The sequence below is a fragment of the Chlamydotis macqueenii genome, chromosome 20 (assembly GCF_036417535.1).
Source record: "Chlamydotis macqueenii isolate bChlMac1 chromosome 20, bChlMac1.mat, whole genome shotgun sequence".
Taxonomy (NCBI): Eukaryota; Metazoa; Chordata; class Aves; order Otidiformes; family Otididae; genus Chlamydotis; species Chlamydotis macqueenii.
The window spans coordinates 11,664,828-11,683,438 of record NC_141575.1 but is presented as its reverse complement, the minus strand read 5'-3'; the positions used below and the strand labels follow the sequence as shown (position 1 = coordinate 11,683,438).

The following is an 18,611-nucleotide window of genomic DNA, read 5'->3' as shown; positions in this document are numbered from 1 at the left end:
ATAGGCACTGCTTCGAACCCCAAACAAATGCTTTCTTGTAGCTAAGGTTGCTATGTGCCAGCCAAAAGACTCTTGCTATATCCTAAAAACAAATACAGAGACAATAGCCTACAGAAGCCACAGCTATCTCACCAATGCTTAATTATACTCAGTTTACATAACTTACAGAATCATTTACTGCTTCTTGGACTCAAATGCCCTAACTTCCTCCTCTTCTATTTTCCAGTTGCCTTGGGTTGCTCCCCTGTGGGTCAGCATTGCCTGAGAAGTTAAGAATGAGAAGGAAATCTCTGCATTGGACTGGATTTTCCCTTCTCGTGTGGGACGTGCTTCATCCTGATACCGCCCATACCCAGCACCCTTGAGCCAGGCACCCCAGAAAGGACACAAGGACCCCAGGAGGACACAAGGCAGAGCCACATGCCCTGCGGGTGCGTGGAGGTTCTGCGCTACTCAACAAGCTCCCAAGAGCCATCACCCTGCTCAGGATATCCCTGCCCTGTCCTGGGCCCATTATACCTGTAAACATCTCTTGCACTCCAACAGCCAGGGCTTCTGGGCAGCCTTCATACATGAAGGACTGTTTCGCTTCGGTTCCCTGCCCCAGCTCACGCCTGGGGAAGCAGAGATTCCCGCAGTGCCACACCGGACATGCCGTGAGCGACTCCTGATGCTTCATCAGTGGTGGGGAACACTTCATCAGGGGACACATCCCTCTGTGTCCCACCAGGGATGCTGTGAGTGCCCTCCTGTCAGCACCTGTAAGGTGTCTTGGAAGGAAGATGTTTAAGATATCTGGGGAAAAGAGCAGAACAAAAGAACCTCACAAAGGCTCTGGCCAGCCGGTTCTTGGGCTGAGCCCTTCCTCGCCACGGGGGCAGCTATTGCTGCTGGGTTTATGCAGCAACACCCGGGGGCTCCCCTTGTATCCCATCTGCCCTTTCATTTTCTTATCTCCCTCTTGCCTGACCCAGCCCTGCCCACTCATAAATTCCTTCAAACTTGGAAAAGGAGTCAAATACGAGCTTTAAAGGAAAGTGCTAGACTGAGACAAAGACCCGTCTGGTTCAGGGACTGGTAATGGCTAGGTAAAGCCACCTTCTGATCTTCAGCTCTATGCTATGCCTGCCTCTCCCTGCTTCTGATCACTCTCCTTTCTCTCTGTCTCCTCCAGTTTACTCCGTGCAAGGCGAGGTGGCCACCATTACATGCACCTTGCAGGAGACCAAACATGTGCAGATGGGTTTTTGCTCTCTTCCCAATTACATTCCTAATTATTCTTGAAGGAGTGTTATTGTGCCTGAAAGATTGTCACCTTTTTTTTCCAGCTGCAACAACTCATCTAGTAGCAAAAACTATTGTCCTCTCTGGACCTTGCTTCTTTATACACTTAGATCTTCACGCCTACAAAAGCATTAACACCAATTATTCCCAACACTGCATTTGTCCTTTTGAGCGGTGTGGACCAGTGAGCAGATGTATTCACAGACCAAGCCAAGTCCCGCGCAGGTCTCTGCCTGAGTGCCAGGTAAGAGCTCACCCCTCCCGTGGGTCTGCGCCACGCGCGTTACACTGCGCTGCCAGACACTGCTGTTTGCCTGCCAGTCACCCAGAGCTTTGCAAGGCTTCTTTTGCAGTAGGTCACAGTCAACTTTGCATTTTACCATTATGAACAACTTAGAATAATCTTAAATCAAATTATTTAGACATTTGTTTATTCTATTTCCCAGGTTCTGTGGAAATAAATGCAGATCCCTACTCTCTGTTGTAACAGCTGAGCATCCATTCCTTTTCCTTGGTTCCTGTCTCCTGTCTGATGACAAAGCAGAGGGGTTCTCCCATCATTTCAGGCTTACTTAAGGACCCTTTGCAATGTATCATAGAGGAAGTGTCTTGAAAAGCCAAGTGAAGGAAGTGTGAACCTCTTCACCCATTTGCTGGCTCCTCAGATCTATTTGTGAGACGTGTCTTCTCCGTGCAAACGCGGTGCTGACTCTTCCCCAACGGAATGTGCCTTCCTACGTCTCTTGACCCTTCACTGCGGTGTCTTATGGATTTGCCCAGCACTGTGCTGAGACTCATTGGTCTGCTGGTCCCCAAACCACCCATCAAGTCTCTGTTTTTGTGTGATGGATGTATTTGTTATGGTTTTTTATGTCCTTGGTAAGTCACTCTTGAAAATCCCTCTTCGCCCTGCCTTGTTTTGCCTTGATCCATCACTCACCAGAGCTGCTGCTCTCTTCCTTGTCCCTGTTTGGACGGGACTCTGTAGGATATCTGTTTACTTCCAACTGCTGTGTTCAATCTCCTGTGTAACTACATCGGCGTTCTTCTCGTAGAACAAGTTTCCAATAGGTCATGTATATATATATTTACCGGAACCTTTTGTGTCAGGTCTTCCAGCAACTCACCCTGAATTTACCCTCTCAGTTGCTCGTTTCCCCCCAGCCAGATGCTCCGTTTCTGTGTTCTTTTCCCTTTCCAGTTACTCAGTACTGGGGTGGGTGTTTTGGCTTGCTCCTCCTCCTGGAAATCTCTGACTGCACTGTACCTACACGATGGGTACAGCTGGAATTTCTCCGGTCACCCCTCAACCCGTGCGACTCTTCCGTCCCAGCCAGGCGTCACTCCTCTGCCGCGCTTTCCCAGCCAGCTCGCACGCCCGACCTTGGCCTTGGCCGATCCGTCCTCTCCGCGCGGAGGGGACCCAGATGTCCCACTTATCCCCTGTTACCCCCGGGTTTTACGCTGAACCTGTTTTCTTGAAGCACTCCCCGGTGCCTCCTCACTCCCCGTCCCTCTCCGCTCAGCCCCCTCGGTCCACTCGCCCCCACCCCTCCCGGGTAGGGGGGGGCGCCGGGGATGCAGGCGGGGTCCCGAAGTGGGGGATTCCCCCCCGCCCCCGCCTCCCCGGGCGGGGCCGCCCGCGCTATAAGGGGCGGCGGCGGCGGGACCCGGGCGCGCTATGGGGAGCGGGTGGTGCGGCGGGGAGCTGCTCTTCCTCCTCCTCTTCTTCCTCTTCGCCCTGCTGCTGCTGGGCTGCCGGCGGCCGCTGGCGCTGCGGCGCGGCCCCGGGGCGGTGGGCTACCTGCCGGCCCCCGGGCTGAGCCACCGGCGGGCCGCTCGCCGCGCCCGCCGCGCCCGCCGCCCCGGGGCCCTGCCGCCCCCCTACCCCAACGGCTGGTACCGGCTGCTCGACTCCCAGCAGCTGCCCCGCGGCGCCGTCCGCAGCCTCGCCCTGCTCGGTGAGTGCGGGACCGGGGTGCGGGAGGGGGGAGTGCCAGCCCCCGCGGGGTCCCCCGGCCAGGGCAACGGGGTGCTGAGGGTCGGGATCTTGGTCAGAGTGCGGGGCAGCCCTGCCTGGGCATCCCTGTCGGGGTGCGGGGCACCCTGGAGCTGTTGGAGAGGGTCCAGAGGAGGCCGCGCAGATGCTGAGAGGGCTGGAGCAGCTCTGCTGTGAGGCCAGGCTGGGAGAGCTGGGGCTGTTCAGCCTGGAGAAGAGGAGGCTCCGGGGAGACCTGAGAGCGGCTCCCAGTGCCTAAAGGGGGCTGCAGGGAAGGTGGGGAGAGACTCTTCAGCAGGGCCTGCTGTGACAGGACGAGGGGTGATGGTTTCAAAATAGAGGGAGGTAGATTCAGACTGGACATAAGGAAGAAATGTTTTATGCTGAGGGTGGTGGAGCACTGGCCCAGGCTGCCCAGAGAGGTGGTGGATGCCCCATCCCTGGGAACATTCCAGGCCAGGTTGGCCGGGGCTCTGAGCAACCTGATGTGGTTGGAGATGTCCCTGCTCCTGGCAGGGGGGTTGCACTGGGTGGGCTTGAAAGGTCCCTTCCAACCCAAACCACCCTGTGATTCTGAGATTCTATCCCTGCCTGGGTAACCTCGCTGGGATACTGGGGTATCCCTGCCTGAACACACTTCCAGGGCACTGAGGCATCCAGGCCAGCACCCATGCTGGGGCACTGGCACATCCCAGCTGGCATCTCTGCCAGGTCACCAGCACATCCCTGCCTGAGCATCTCTACTGGGGCATCCAGGCATGAACTGGGGCATCTCTGCCTGGGCATTCCTGCTGGGTCACAGGGACATCCCTGCCCAGACATCTCCAGTGAGGAACTGGGACATCCTTGCCAGGGCACTGGAGCACCCCAGCCTGGACATCCTGCTGAGGTACTGGGTTATCTAAACCAGCACCCATGCTGGGGCACTGCGGTGTCCCTGCCCAGACTCCTTGGTAGTGTCCAGGACATCCCTTCCTCAGGTCTCTGCTGTGGCACTGGGACAACTCTGCCCTGGTGTCCCTTTCAGGGCACCCCAGCCAGCACCCACACAGAGGCACCGAGGGTGTCGCAGCCCAGGCTTTTGCGTGGGCATTGAATGTCCTTGCTGGGGCACTGGGACGGGGTGGCAAAGGCTCCTCGAAGGAGTGCAGGGCTCCCTGTCTGGGCTCCTTGCTGGGACACCAGCACATCTCACTGCTCTCCTCCCAGGTGTTGCTGCCCACAGCTCCCCATGGCCTGGGAGGTTGGGAAGGGGATGCTGTGCTTCTCCAGGGTCCTTTCACCTCGAAAGGTTTTGAACTTGTGCTGGTGCCTCCTTCCTCATGAGAAGGGATGTTTCTGCATGGAAATCCCTAGGATTCAGTGGTGAAAGCATTTTCAAGAGCTATCCTTTCCTGTGAAGTTGTTTGCATTTGTTGGGGTTTTTGTTTGTTTGTTTGCTTTTCTAATGAGACCTATTCAATTCAATACACACATCCCAGAGAGCCCCCCTGCCCCAGCCTCTCTGTTTTGACTCTCCTGGTTGTCTGCCCGTAGCCTGGTTCCTGGCACCTACCCCTCCAGGTCTGGCTGAAACAGGCAGGTAAAATCACTTCCAGCACAGAGTGACAGTAGTGTACCAGTGCCAGGAAGAGCAGTAAATAATGCAGTTAAATAACCTGTAGCCTCCAGGTTTGTAGGTGTCTAATATATTTTGGAGCCTCTGGGCATAGCCTGGAAATGTAGCCCTGCTCTCGAGGCAGCGAGCCAGGGCAGATGAAAGAATAAAAATCGCTTGACTCAGTCCTTTGGGCCGAGACACCTTCTAAAACACAGCGCTGGGCATGCAGGTGAGCCTCGTCCTCTGCTGGGATTGTGGAAGTGGGGTGAGAGCTGCTCCGATCTGCTCAGACCCCGGTGAGGCGCCTGTGCGGGAAGCCCCGGTGCGCATCCTCTGAGCTGCCCTCCCAGGCTCTGCGCTCCCAGCCAGGGACCCAGAACTGCACGGTGGCCTTGGGACTCTTCATGTCCTGTGTGGTATTCTTGCTACAATTGTTGTTTGTTTTCCATAAAGAAACAGGGCAATTTAATAGGAAAACATCAGCATGTGGCTGTTGATGCTCTAATATTCACCTGCCACAGAGTTTTTTAGTTTATCTTAGACCAGGATACTGTTCTCCTAAGTGGAGAGTCATTAGATTTGATGCACGTGCCACAGCAAAGATCAGTTTCTCCGCTGGCTCCGGGGTGCAAAGGCTGGAGACCAAAGGAGCCCTGGCTGAGCTTTTGGGACAGCCCAGCAACGGTCTGGCCATGGGCATGGCTGCAGATCTTTACGCTGGAAGAGCTCCAGACTGCACAGATGAAGGCAAGCTCTGGAGGTGGAACCTTCTTGGTCTTAAAACTTCAGTGGGCAAAGCACCAGGCTGCAGGGCTGCTCCTTGGGGCGCATGGCTGGGACGCCCCAGGCTCTGGTGTGACGCGTCCACTGCTGCTCCTCTGTGTTTCCACACCGAGCAGCTCCTGGTGAGCCTGCAACACCTCCAGTGACAGGCTGAAACCCTTTCCCTGCCTCCCCCCCTTTGCCCTGAGCCTCAGGTCAGGTAGAGAGGCAGGTCAGAGAAAGAAGATGTTGCTGATGCTTCAGAATATGCCTCTGCTACCTGGGGCGGGGGAAGCACCTTGTGCCTGCTGCCAGCAGATGGGTGAGGGTCATCCAGAAAGGCTGCAGGGACCACAGAGCCAGATGTCCCCAGTAAGGAAGAACCTCCAGGCACCGGTACAACAACTCCTTTCTGCCAGATACCTTCTGGGCAGAACCCTAGGCTTCCTAGGCTTCCTTGCTTCCTAGGTGCTGCCCTGGGGATGGCGAGAAGGGGACGATCCCAGCAGGACAAACCTCGCGTTGCTTTGGGGAGCACAGGGAGTTGGGTCCAGCGATGAAGAAGAGCCAGTCTAAGTGCCGGGGCAATACAGCCCCAACCATGCCGGCTCCTTGCGCGGATCAGACCAGAGCCAGGCTCTTCCCTCTGCTTCACCACAAACCCCGCTTTTGCCGGGGAGGTGTCAGGGCTCCAGCTCGCAGCAGCCGGCCATCCCAGCCTGGGGAAGGGCATCTCTGCTGAGCTGGGACTTCAAGAGCGAACAGAGGAAAGGCTCCTCCTTCCAACTGCTATTCGAGATTCCTGAAATTTATGAGCCTGTGTGCTCCCCTGGACCCCCTGGGCACAGGGATGGGAAGGGGGTTCTGCGTAAACGCAGCTGTGGCTCTGCTCTGTGCGGATCCCTCCCTTAGGAGGGGAGGCATCCTAAATCTTTAAATACATCTGTGAGGGCTTCTTTTACCCTGCAGCTGAAACCGGCTCCAAGAGCTCAAAAACCTTGGCTGAGGGGCAGAGCCATGAGGGTTTGCAGCCAACCAGGAAAAATTGCACTCCCTGGCCTGCAGCACGGCAATGCCCTTCGGCACGGACGTCTCCGTGTGGGACAGCGGGCAGGTGCCAACGTGAGACGCGGGGTGCGACAGGCCGTGGCACAACCGCCCGCTGCTCTGGGATGTCTGCAACCGGGGCAGCGAGCTGATGGCCATCGCACCCGGGCATTTGTGCGGCAGCTGCCATCTCGGTTTTGCGAGGCCCTCGTTGCTCTGGCAGCTGCCTGGTGCCATCTCGTGGTGAAACAACTTCTCCCGAGCAGCCCTCTTTCTGTCCCGCCGCTGTTCTTCCACTAGAAAGGCAAGAAAACATCCAGAATTAGTTTTTAGCAGGATATTTCTGCATGTCTTTGCACAGGCAGATCATAGAATCACAGGATGGTTTGGGTTGGAAGGGACCTTTCAAGCCCACCCACTCCAACCGCCCTGCCAGGAGCAGGGACATCTCCAACCAGATCAGGTTGCTCAGAGCCCCGGCCAACCTGGCCTGGAATGTTCCCAGGGATGGGGCATCCAGCGCCTCTCTGGGCAACCTGGGCCAGTGCTCCACCACCCTCAGTGTAGAAAATTTCTTCCTTACATCCAGTTTAAGTCCCCCTCCCTCTATTTTGAAACCATCACCCCTCGTCCTGTCACACCAGGCCCTGCTGAAGAGTCTCTCCCCATCTTTCCTATCAGCCCCCTGCCTGCAAAATTGGGTACAAGTGCCGGTCGGTGCTGCCTGTTCAGAAGGGGCCGAGCAGTGCTTGTCTTTCCTGACCCCCCTCGTGTGGGGATGTTATTTTTACAACCTGACATCCTTGTATTCCCACAGGAGAACAGCTCGCTGTGTTTCGCACCCAGGACGGCCAAGCCTACGTGGTCGACGCTTACTGCCCTCACCTCGGGGCCAACCTTGCTGCCGGCGGGCGCGTCGTGGGCAACTGCATCGAATGCCCGTTTCATGGCTGGCAGTTTCGTGGAGAAGATGGAAAATGTACCCGCATCCCGTATGCTGAAAAAGGTGAGCATCCCCCCAAATCCAGAGAAAGCATCTGCAGAAACAGTAGCGCCCTGTGTATCCTCATTACAAGCTACTTCATTAAGGAAAAAAGATCTTTGTAATAACTCACCCTCCATCCCGCTCCCCCATGTCATCCAGCACCCCAGTTCTCCTCCTGGGTTGTCCATGCTGGGGCACAACGTTCCACTGCCCTTTCCCATGTTAGGTGGTAACTGGGACATTCGTTAAATAACCACCCTTCTTGATTTCCATAGTCCTACAAGTCCTGCGTTCAGCAAGCAGAAGATTTTTAACTCAGAGTCGTCCATTGCACCTGCAGGGATGCAAACAAAACCTCCCTGAGGGCTGGATCCCGAGGAGCAATTGGCTTTCAGGAATTACCCCGTACTACATAGTGACAGCATCTGCCATGTCAGTGCTTACATCGGGCACATTAGCGTGACAGAAAAGTCTCGCAATGGCAATTTTTTTCTCCTTTTAAGGCTTGAAAGGAGCTTTTAGATGGAATTTAGGAGAGCTCCTCGCATCACCTTCCTTTTAGATATGGTTTGCGTTGACTGTGTAGGAGGAGTATCTTCCTTAAAGTTCACATGTAACAATTACTTGGTCTGGCTGCGCTAATTGGTTTAAATCACCAATTCTAGATGTGGCTGAAACCAGCAAACAGTCTTACCTTGAGCTGGCTTTGGCTGGTGCTTCTTGGTTATTTTCCCTGCACTTTACTTCCTCTGATTGGGATAGCAATGAAAACATTGATTAACAGCAAAGCTCAGTCTTTCTGTTTGACAGACAATTTTTCCCAAAGTGGAAGAAACAGCGCATCCGTAAGTTTTAAGATAAACAATTTCTAGATCTCACCAAAGAGCAATTCTTTTGTGTGTGTGCGTGTTATTTTCAGGAAAAAAAAAAAGATTAATACTATATTTTTTCCGCTTACATACTCACGTGGGAGCTGGATTTGATTTAAAATTTGTTTCCAAATAATAAGCAAAGATGTGTTTCATCACAAAATGAGAATGCATTATTCTGGATGTAAGGAAACGCTTGCCAAAATGCATTGTTTCATCTGAACCTGCTGTGTTCAGAGCTGTGGTTATCTGTAGTTGTTAAAAGAAGGAAACTGCAGGCAGCCCAGATGGGTCAGGGTGATTCAAACAGATTTAGAAGCCATCTGTGCTCGTGCAGGGCGCTTTGGGGGAGAGCGGTTTTGGAGAGCTGGGATGGGCAGCTCGGTGTCTGCATGGGGGCAGATGAAGCCCTCCTCAAAATTTAACGAGACACATCCCGCCCAAAGCACCAGAGTTTTTCAATCAGAAATCGCAGTGAAGGTCTCCTCCTGCCTGGTATTCACTGACTGAAGGAGACTCAACATTTTTCCTGTCATCTCACCTCCCACGTGGCTGTACAAGGCTCAATAACAAGGAAGCACTATCCTCTGTGATTGTTTGCAAATTAGAAAAAAAAAGGAATGAAGGCAAAAACCTTCCAATCCAGTAGAAGCTACATTTTCTGACAATTGGGTAAAGAGAAATGCCAAAATTAATTTCCCTGGCAAGACTGCAGATACACGCTTAAAGCAGCTCATAACGCTGCAGCGTTGTAACAGAGAATGGCTTGAACTCGACAGGTAGAGATGGCCTTTACTCTGTGCACACGTGTCCCTAAAAACATCTCCTTTAGCTCATCAAAACTTGAGGAGGGTCCACTGATGCAGCAGCCACTGGATTATTTGACCAGTTTTCAGAGTAGTGAGAGAGGTGCAGAGCAGCCAGCCATGCTGCTTAAAAACTTCTGGAAAACATCCAGCTGAAATAAAACTGATTTAGAATCAGAGAATCACAGGATGGTTTGGGTGGGAAGGGACCCTCAAGGGTCATCCAGTCCAACCCCCCTGCCAGGAGCAGGGACATCTCCAACCGGATCAGGTTGCTCAGAGCCCCGGCCAACCTGGCCTGGAATGTTTCCAGGGATGGGTTTAAGCAAACTTCTGTGAACTTCAGAAGCTGTTGTCCTTCTTCAGCAGCCCGAGAGGTGGCAAGTGCCACCAGAGAGCCTGTGCCACAGCTGCATCGCCCGTAAAGATGAGCTCTGAGCCGTGGGTCAGGGCGAGGTCACCCTCAGTGTCAGCATCGACCTGGGCCATGCTGCTTTTAACCGACTCCTTTCTGCCCTCTGCAGTGCCAGATTTTGCCCGGGTGCGGACCTGGCCCTCCTGCGAGGTGAACGGGATGCTGCTGGTCTGGTACCACTGCGAAGGGGTCGGTCCAACCTGGGCCGTGCCCGAGCAGCAGGAGATCGCCACCAAGGAGTGGGTGTTCCGCGGGCAGACGGAGCACTTGGTCGACGTCCACATCCAGGTAGGCCCCTCTCCTGCAGTCCAGTTCAGGGACATCTCCCAGTTAACACATTCAGGGACATCTCCCTCCCAATTAACCGGGCTCTGGCTGCGCCCAGTGCCACCGCTGCTCCCGGCCGTGCTCAGACCTAGAAATAATGCCCCTGCGCCAAGAACGATCCCAAACACGGATCGCGGGCTTCTCGAGCAGAGAGCAGATGTTCTGGGTACTTAATGGGAATCTGTTAATTTGCGTCGACTTGTAACTGAAGTAATTTAAAAAAGATTCTCTAAGAATTGCGGCACTTAGTGTCAGGAGACTTCTCAGCTCATCGATCACCAAAATGGGAACGCACGTTTATTTTGCTGTTAATCTTCATAATCACCATCACACACTGACAAATGTGCCACGGAGAACCAAACGGCTGTCGCCGCCATGGCCTGTCCCTGGAAATGCGGCTGGAAAAGGGGAACGGTTCTGTGGCACGAAACAGAAGGGACAGCGGCCGTGGCCCTCAGGGGGAGCGGGGGGCAGCCGCGCAGGGAGGCTGCTGCGGGAGAGCGACGCAGGAGTTGTGAGAAGCAGGGAGGATTTGGGAGATCGATGGGACAGTAGCATTTATTTCGTGTCTGTTCTGCAGCGCAAGGCACTGTACACCGGTCTGTACTGGGACCAGTCTGTTCTACTCGCCAAGCTGGTGGAAAGCCGGTGTATTTGAGTAACAGCGCAGTTAAAACCTCTCAAAATGTGATATATTGTGGGCAGGCTGGTGGGTTTTAAAGGCTTTAAAATACATGAAATTGAGTCCAGGAGCACAAACACAAGAATGCTTTATTCCTCACAGTTACTACAGGGTGTTGCTGCAGCAGTTGATGTGCACAGACTTCTTGGAGCTTAAAATTAACGCTGGATTTTCAGACCTTCGTGTTTAAGTTATTCCTATCCACCAGCTAAGGCCCGGTCCCAGTCAGTCTGTGCTGAGGCCCCTTCCCCCGCGCGCTGGGTCGCCCCTTGCTGTGCCGCGTACCTGCGAGCATCTCTGCCGGGAGCAGCATGCTGGCAGTGCTCCTGCAATACTGCCGTTAAATACCAGCAGCTCCCACCTGGGTCGGCTCTGGCCAACAGCAAATTGTTCCCCAACGGCAGGAAATCCCGGAGAATGGGGCGGATGTGGCTCACCTGTCTTTCCTCCATGAACCAGCTATTCTGGGCGGATCCGACCTGAGATACACAAGGGCCAAGCTGTGGGATTTTATGAAGCACATTTGGAAGGTAAGACCCTCACTGCTCTCCTAGCCATGAGGAGGTCGAAGTCTTTCAAACCAGGTTGCCTTTCTGCTACGAAGCATCAGTCCCACCTCACACCCTCTGCTACATCCCCCCATCTTCAGGTCCACTCTCTTTTCTCTGTCTCTGAGGGTTTTAGCCACACTCCCTCATCTGCGGTCATCTCTAGATGGCCTTCACAGACAGCTCCTGTCACCATCTCACTGCTGCCTCCCTCAGCCTGTCTCTGGGACTGAGCCCATCCTTCTCCATCCCTCCAGGCCGAGTGGCGGCCAGAGCCGGAGCCCAGCGAGCATTGCTCCCGGCTGCTGGTTCAACACACCGCGACCATCTTCGGGAAGCGCGTCTCCTGGATGGATTTGACGGTTTCAGCCAGGCAGGTAAGTTCAAGGGACTGGTGACCACCAGTCCCTTGAACGGCTTTGTCACCCAAAAGGCTACGTGCCCATTCTGCCCAGTGCAGCCGTTCCCAGCCGCTGCGTCAGACGCATGGGCCAAAACTCCACACTGGCACTGGAGCTGTGCTGGGGCCGGGCAGCGCGGAGAAAAGGGAGGGGTCAGAAGGACTGCTGTGCCCACGAAATGACTGAAAAAAATAAATAGGTGGTGCCCGAGCAGACAGCGGTGACAGTCCCGAGGGACGGTCACACCATGTTGTCACAGCTCCGTACAACAGGGAAGCGTGGCCCTTCCCGGTCCATGGAGAACGCGCCGGGGAAAGGCACGGAGAGCGCTCAATATGCTGTAAAAACATTTTGAGGATGTTGATCTGTGTGATCCAAAAAACTCAGGGATTTTCAGAGATTTGTCAGTTTACAAACATCTGTGCTAAAGAAATAAATTCGTACTAACAGGAGCTCCTTCTGCAATTAAAAGTTCGCGCTTTTTTTTTCCTTCCTTTCTTGTGTTTTTTGTTTTTGTTTTGGAAACAGGTTTATTAACCACACTTCTCGTTCTCCCCTCCATTTCAAAAAAATCAGAAAAAGCCTGTCTTGTGGCCCAAAATTAGTCCTGAATGAGATAATAAGATAGTTGACACTTATTGATAAAGAATTAAAGGAAAATAGAAATAATGCCACCAAACATGAATGAGTGGGAACAGGATCTTCACACTTTGGGTTTGGTTGTGGTTTTCTTTTGATGAAATGCTGAGCTCACCTGATAAAACCAATTATTTTGTTCTGGTACCTTTTTGAAGGCGTTTGACTTTTTCCCGTATTACAAATTCAGAACAACAGCAAAACAAGTCCTGATAAAACCCCTTGCTAACCCTTGATTATCGCTGTAATTAGGGAATTACAACACGGTGGATGCTGATTGTATCTCTGTTCAGTTCTTAGATCTGCACTATTTAGCACTGATACCAATGAAAGGGAGAAAAAAAGACATGAAAATAACATTACAAAGAGTTTGTACCCAACCAAACTTTAAAGGAGTAGTAAATAAAGTAGCCAAAAACCCCAGCAATACCTGCACTGCTTCAGAGGACCAAGCGCATGACCACGCATCCATGGATGTGTCTGGATGCACGTCAAAGAGCAGAGACCGAGTATTTCAGGTCATGCAGGAGAAAAGGCTGAACCTGATTTTAGCTGAAACCTAATGTGATTGCTGTGCCCGCGGAGGAGAGGGCCGGGGCAGGAGTAGGGGTGTTGCGTTATCTCCGTATTGTGTTGCAAACCCTGCCACTGAGACCCAGAGCCCCAGACCGGTGTCCACGGGGCCATTCATGACCTGAAGGTAATTCAGTGCTGAACAACAAGACCAAATGAAAATTTGGAAGTATTTCCTAGAAGATCAGATTTTAAGCTATTGGGGACCAGTAGAGCACTGTAAACCTTTAGGAATTCCCACAGGCTGACAGCAAAACCATCCCCGCCCTGAATGTCCCAGGCCAACACGGGCTGCGTGGCTCTGCTGGATTTCCCCTGGCCTGTGGAGCATTAACGGTTGGCAACCACTTCTGTGACTCATGGCCTGGAGGTGTAGCTTGACTTTCTGCCCATTATCTGATGAAAGACAGAGTGAAGGGGAAACTGAGCACAGGCTAGGAGACATCTCAAGCAGATTTCAGGCTCTGGGAGATGACGTACCAGCAGGTTGGACCACCTGGCACTGTTCTCTGAGGGTGCTCTGTTGCTCTGCAGGTGGGGCCAGGGCTGGTTTTCCTCATCTTTGAACACGCTTTCCTGGGCCATGGGATCATCCTGCAGACAGTGACACCCCTGGAGCCTCTCCTGCAGAACGTTGTCCACAAAATCTACTACCAGAAGAACATACCGGCTATAATCCCCAAGTTCATCCTGAGAGCAGAGTGCATACAGGTAAGAGCTCTGAAGAAGGAGGTCTCCTGTAGCTGGGTGCATAGGAGGTACGAGGAGGAAGAGCAGTTGCCCATGTTGTCTCAGGTATGGAGAGAGATGAGATATATGAGAGCAGAGCACTTATGGGCAAGATCCTTCCAGTGCTTGGTGTGATCTTTCAGATTGAGTAGCCCAAAGACCTAAACTGGAGGTTTAGTAAAGAGGGCCCCTGGAGTATGTGTTGAGGACAGAGAGGTGCCGTTGAGGCAGAGAGGTGCGGTCCCTCTCCTGTGGATGGGAAACAGGGGCACAAGGATTAGGCAACCTCTCCCATACTGCAGGAAGTCTTCGGGAGATCTAATAACTGCATCCGGATTTCCAGCATCCCAGGCTGAAATCATCCTGCCTCCTTTGGTGAGAACTGAGCCAAGAAATCCTCCTGTTGTTAAATTCTCATGAGATTGGGCAACTCCTGACAGAGGTTTTTCAGGTCCGTACCACAGGGATTCATGGAAGTGGTGAAAGGTCCCTCTGGAGGTCTCCAGTCCAAGGCTATTGCCTTGAAGGCCTCCTCTTTTGGAGAACACTCCCATCTCTCCAGCTCCCTGGGTGACCTATTCCATTATTGCTCTACCCACATTGTTAATTTTTATTTTTAATGTCCATTTTGAAGTTCTCAACCTGCAATCTGTGTTTGCTACTCTTTGTTATACCAGCTGGCTCCACCAAGAGCAATGTGACTCTGTCATCCCTGTAACTCCCTTCAAGCAGTCAGAAGAGTTCATGCCATTCCCTTCTGTCAGGGGTTAAAGTCTGGAAACTGGTCTGACCAGAGCGAGTTTCACTGTGCACTTACTGTAGTGGCGCTATAGTAAGAAATGCCAGAAGATTATTTTCAGATGCCAAACGCCTACCCCAAATCAAACTTAATTTAATGCTAACTCTTGTTGTGTAAATGCTGGCTTAGTATTTTGTGTTCTTGCTGATGTGAATGGGCAGCACTCGTTTCTGCAGAGACCTCTTCAACAGAGGAAACACCATAAATCTCACTGCTTGTGCGGCTGAGCAGATACAGATGCTGAATTGATAAAGGCCTGGTTGGCTGGAGCTACGCAGCGAACCAAAAATCTCAGGTGGAGCAGCTCCTACCTACACAAAATCCATTTCTTTTTCAGTATAGGAAGAATTTTTTATGCTGAGGGGGGTTGCCCAGAGAGGCGGTGGATGCCCCATCCCTGGAAACATTCCAGGCCAGGTTGGCCGGGGCTCTGAGCAACCTGATCTGGTTGGAGATGTCCCTGCTCCTGGCAGGGGGGTTGGGCTGGGTGGGCTTGAAAGGTCCCTTCCCACCCAAACCCTTCTGTGATTCTGTGATCTCCTAAGACAAAGGCAGTCTAAGATCAAAGTGGCTTCTTGCTGGGCTTAACATCTCCTAAGAGCAGGCAGCACTGTAGCGTTATCAGTAACAAATGGCACGAGCAGCGTCACACCACCCATTTGGGAGAAATGCTAAAAACCAAATAATAGAATTGCAGAGTCATTCCCTACCTGAATGAGACCATCCTTCTCTCCCCCAGTTTGAGCGCGATATAACCATCTGGAATAACAAACAGTATCTGCCCAAGCCGCTGCTGGTCAGAGAGGATGCCGGCATCCAGAAGCACCGGCGCTGGTTCTCCCAGTTCTACAGCGAGAAGAGCAGGAGGCTCCCAGCGCAGAAGGAGGGCTTGGACTGGTGAGGACCTCGCTGCCTGCTGCGGAAGGTGGCCGCAGGCTCTCAGGTGGCTCCTGCCCGCCCTGGCTGGTGGGCGGCAGTGCTGGGCCGGCGTGATCAAATACTGGCGCTGAGCCTGAGCCCTGGAGATCCTCTCTAACCTTCCATGTTCAGCGCATCCAAGCCCAAGGGGTGTAAGGTGCTTGCTCCTGTACCTGTGCTGCAATGTATGAGCTGGGTGTGAACTTCAGCCAGAACTCCCTTTAAAGTGCCCTTGTCTCTCACTGCTGCTGTTGTTTTAGTAGTTATATGAAAAGCTTTTCATGTGGCCTTTTATCGCCCGAAGTGTCCTTTCCCAGCCAGGCCGCTGTTGCTTCTGCACCATCACCTTGGCTGGGGCAAGCTTCAGCTCCCCAGGGCGGCCTTGGCCGATGGCTGCATGGCATCGCAGGCGTGACTGCAAAGCCCACGGACGCATGCCATCTTCCTTCTCTCTGGCAGCAGGCAGGGCAGCATGGGGTTTAGCTGCCCACTGTGCCCGTACCATCCCTGTGGGCTTCCTGGAGCCTGCTGAGCTCCTGCATGCGTCAGTTCCTCACGAGGCACCTCGTTGGGAAGCAGAGGGACTCCCCAGGTGATCAGATCACTTAGACTGACAACTCTGCAGGTCAAGGGTGTGAATAAGACCCTGCCTTGGTAGCCCCTGGACTCCAGCAGTGCCTGGGGTACCCTGGCTGTAAAGGTTTGTGTCCCCTGGCAGGACCATAGGCATCGCTTGCTGTCACTGTGACCAGAAATAGAGCTCACGCATTGAGACCAGGCTGCAAATCTGACAAAAACTGGTCTAGCTTCTCCTGTGCTTTGTGCCTACATGCTCTGTGTTAAAGGGCTAAGTTCTGCCTTGCTGCATGGCCTGGAGAAGCCGGTGATCTCCACAGGCAGAGCCTGGCTGGTGTGGTTAGCGGGATCTGGCCGTTGCTCTGTGCCAAGAGGCAGCGAGAGCAAACACCCAAATCCAGGAGCTTTCCGCGGAGGCTGGTAGCTGCTGCCCTCACGCACCGCGTGCTCGCCTGTGCCTTGTGAATTCTGCACTTTGCTGAGGCTCCTGGTCCCTCCTTTGCCATTCACCCGGAGCAGGATGGAGCAGGAACAGGCCACCGCAGCCCTCTGCCAGCACCGAGTCCATCGCCCACCCTGGCACCATCCCCAGTAGCGCTCTGCAGCTCTGCCTTTGCCATTCACATCTGGCTACTGCACTGTCAATTAAATTTTTAAAAAACTGATCTCGTGTTCATGGTTTGTTGTTCTTCACTGTTTTGGAGAAGTGATGGCTCGTGCCATCCTGCTTCAGGAGCCACCGAATCCCCAGACAGCAAGGAGCTTGGGCAAGAAGCACGGCCCAACCCGACGGCCTGAGCCTCTCAGGGGCCTGGGAGCACCAGTCTGTCTTAGTGGCCCTGAGCAGCCTCACCTGGGGTGTTCATCCACTCCCTGCCCGTTGTCTGGGAGCCCCATTTCAGTTCAGCTCTGGGCCTTCAGGCTCTGGTCTCCAGCTGAGCTGCAAACATGCCCATACCTGGCTGATCTGCACTCTGACCACAGACTGACTTCCCAGCTTGACCTCCACCCTGTCCCATCACCATGGACCTGCCCAGCGACTGCTGGCGTCTGTCTGACCTTGGCTACCCCTCACCAGATCCCAACCCTGAGCTGCAGATTGACTTCCCAGCTTGACCCCAGACCTGTCTCATCACCACGAGCTCACCTGATGAACTGGACTCTTGGTGGAGCCTGGCTATGACCTCCAGGCCTTCCCAGTCCATCCCACTCAGGGGTGGTGGGACCCCTCTAGGCTCCCAGCACCCCATTCCTTAGGAAGCAGCTGCCCTCGTGGTGACGAGTGATGGAGAAGCAGCAAGAGGCAAAAATTGCAACTATCGGGACAGAGACATTACAGTACCTAAGGTGGCTCAAGATGGGTCGAGATGTGCTCAAGGGGGCACATGGCCACCCCACACCCCCATACACACGCAGGTCTAGGTCCATCACACAACACACCTGGGCTGTTGCTCCCCGCTCCTTGCTGTGCTCCCGCATCTCAGGATGGAGAAAACACCAAGGAACGCAAATTGTTGAAGTTCAGATTAGAGCTGGTGAGTTAAATTAGCTTTGCTGGATTCATCAGGCTTTCTGAAAGCACAGGAAACCATGGGAAACCTCCAGCAGAACCTGAATTCTGAGCTGCCATTCTGTTATTACTACAGCTGAAGTGGCTGTGTCCCGTTGAGGCAGAATAGCGAATCGGGAAATAAGAGAGGATTAGCTTAAGCCTCTTACGCTTCCATTTGCAATCTTATTTATCCTTTTAAATGGGTCTAGCAAAAATACCATTGAGTGCTGGGAGACACTGGCATGCCAAGGAGCACTGTCCTCATCTTCTGTTCGTTTTGGTGATACCTTATCCACTCTGCATATTTAGATTTTCAAACAAATCCTCCCTGGTCAGGATGTGAGGGCATCTGGTCTTACTCCTTCCTGAAATCACTTCCACACCGAATCTACCGCAAAGCTGCAGCCGTCCTTACCGCTGTACGCTGGCAGCTGTATCCATTACTGTGGCTTATCTTCACACCTGAGTTTATCCAATTGCCAGACCTCTCGTCATTCCATGTCTTTGGGATTTGTTTTTGCCCAACAATCTCAAGCAAAGTTATTGTTTGCTTCACCTTTTGGGTATCGATATCCCACAGGATATTCAAACAGGTCACAGGAAAGGATACATGAAGGGTGACAGACAACCTACCTTGGATTTTCCAGTGGTAGGCCCGGTCTCCTTCTCCTTCGAACCCCACTCCGTGTACTTGTTCCAGCTGGGACACTTCCCTGGCCTTTTCTGGTTCGTTTGGAGCCACGAGTCTCGGAGCTCCGGACAGCATCGGCAAGGCTGCGCTCCTGCACTCGAAACTGCCGGCGACCCCTGTTCACCAGCGCATCCATGTGACCCCGTGAGACACTCTGACGCAGACCAAGACTGAGACAGCCTCTAAGCAAAGATTTCCGTGCCCTTTCCTATTTTGTTTGTCACTACACACAACTGCTCAGGGCCTTGTCTTGTGGAAAGGAGTGAGCTTGCTCAGCGCCTGCTCAATGCCTCTTCTCTCCTGGCGTGAAAGCAAGCTCGCAGGAGGATCTGCTGGTACGAGAGAAAATCTCTGACCGCGCTGGGCAGAAAGATGGGAGATGTGAGTTAAGACTTGCCCGGTATCAGCTTGC

General features: G+C 53.3%; 1 protein-coding gene across 1 annotated transcript; it reads left to right on the top strand.

The window, feature by feature from the left end:
• The first annotated feature begins 2,965 nt into the window (after nucleotides 1–2,965).
• Nucleotides 2,966–16,621, top strand: LOC104480871 (cholesterol 7-desaturase nvd). The gene is made up of 7 exons (XM_086764212.1): nucleotides 2,966–3,245; nucleotides 7,510–7,698; nucleotides 9,877–10,055; nucleotides 11,181–11,306; nucleotides 11,582–11,701; nucleotides 13,469–13,645; nucleotides 15,202–16,621. Exons 1-7 carry the CDS (start codon nucleotides 2,966–2,968, stop codon nucleotides 15,361–15,363), a joined length of 1,233 nt encoding a protein of 410 aa, XP_086620338.1. The 3' UTR covers nucleotides 15,364–16,621.
• The last annotated feature ends 1,990 nt before the right edge of the window (nucleotides 16,622–18,611 follow it).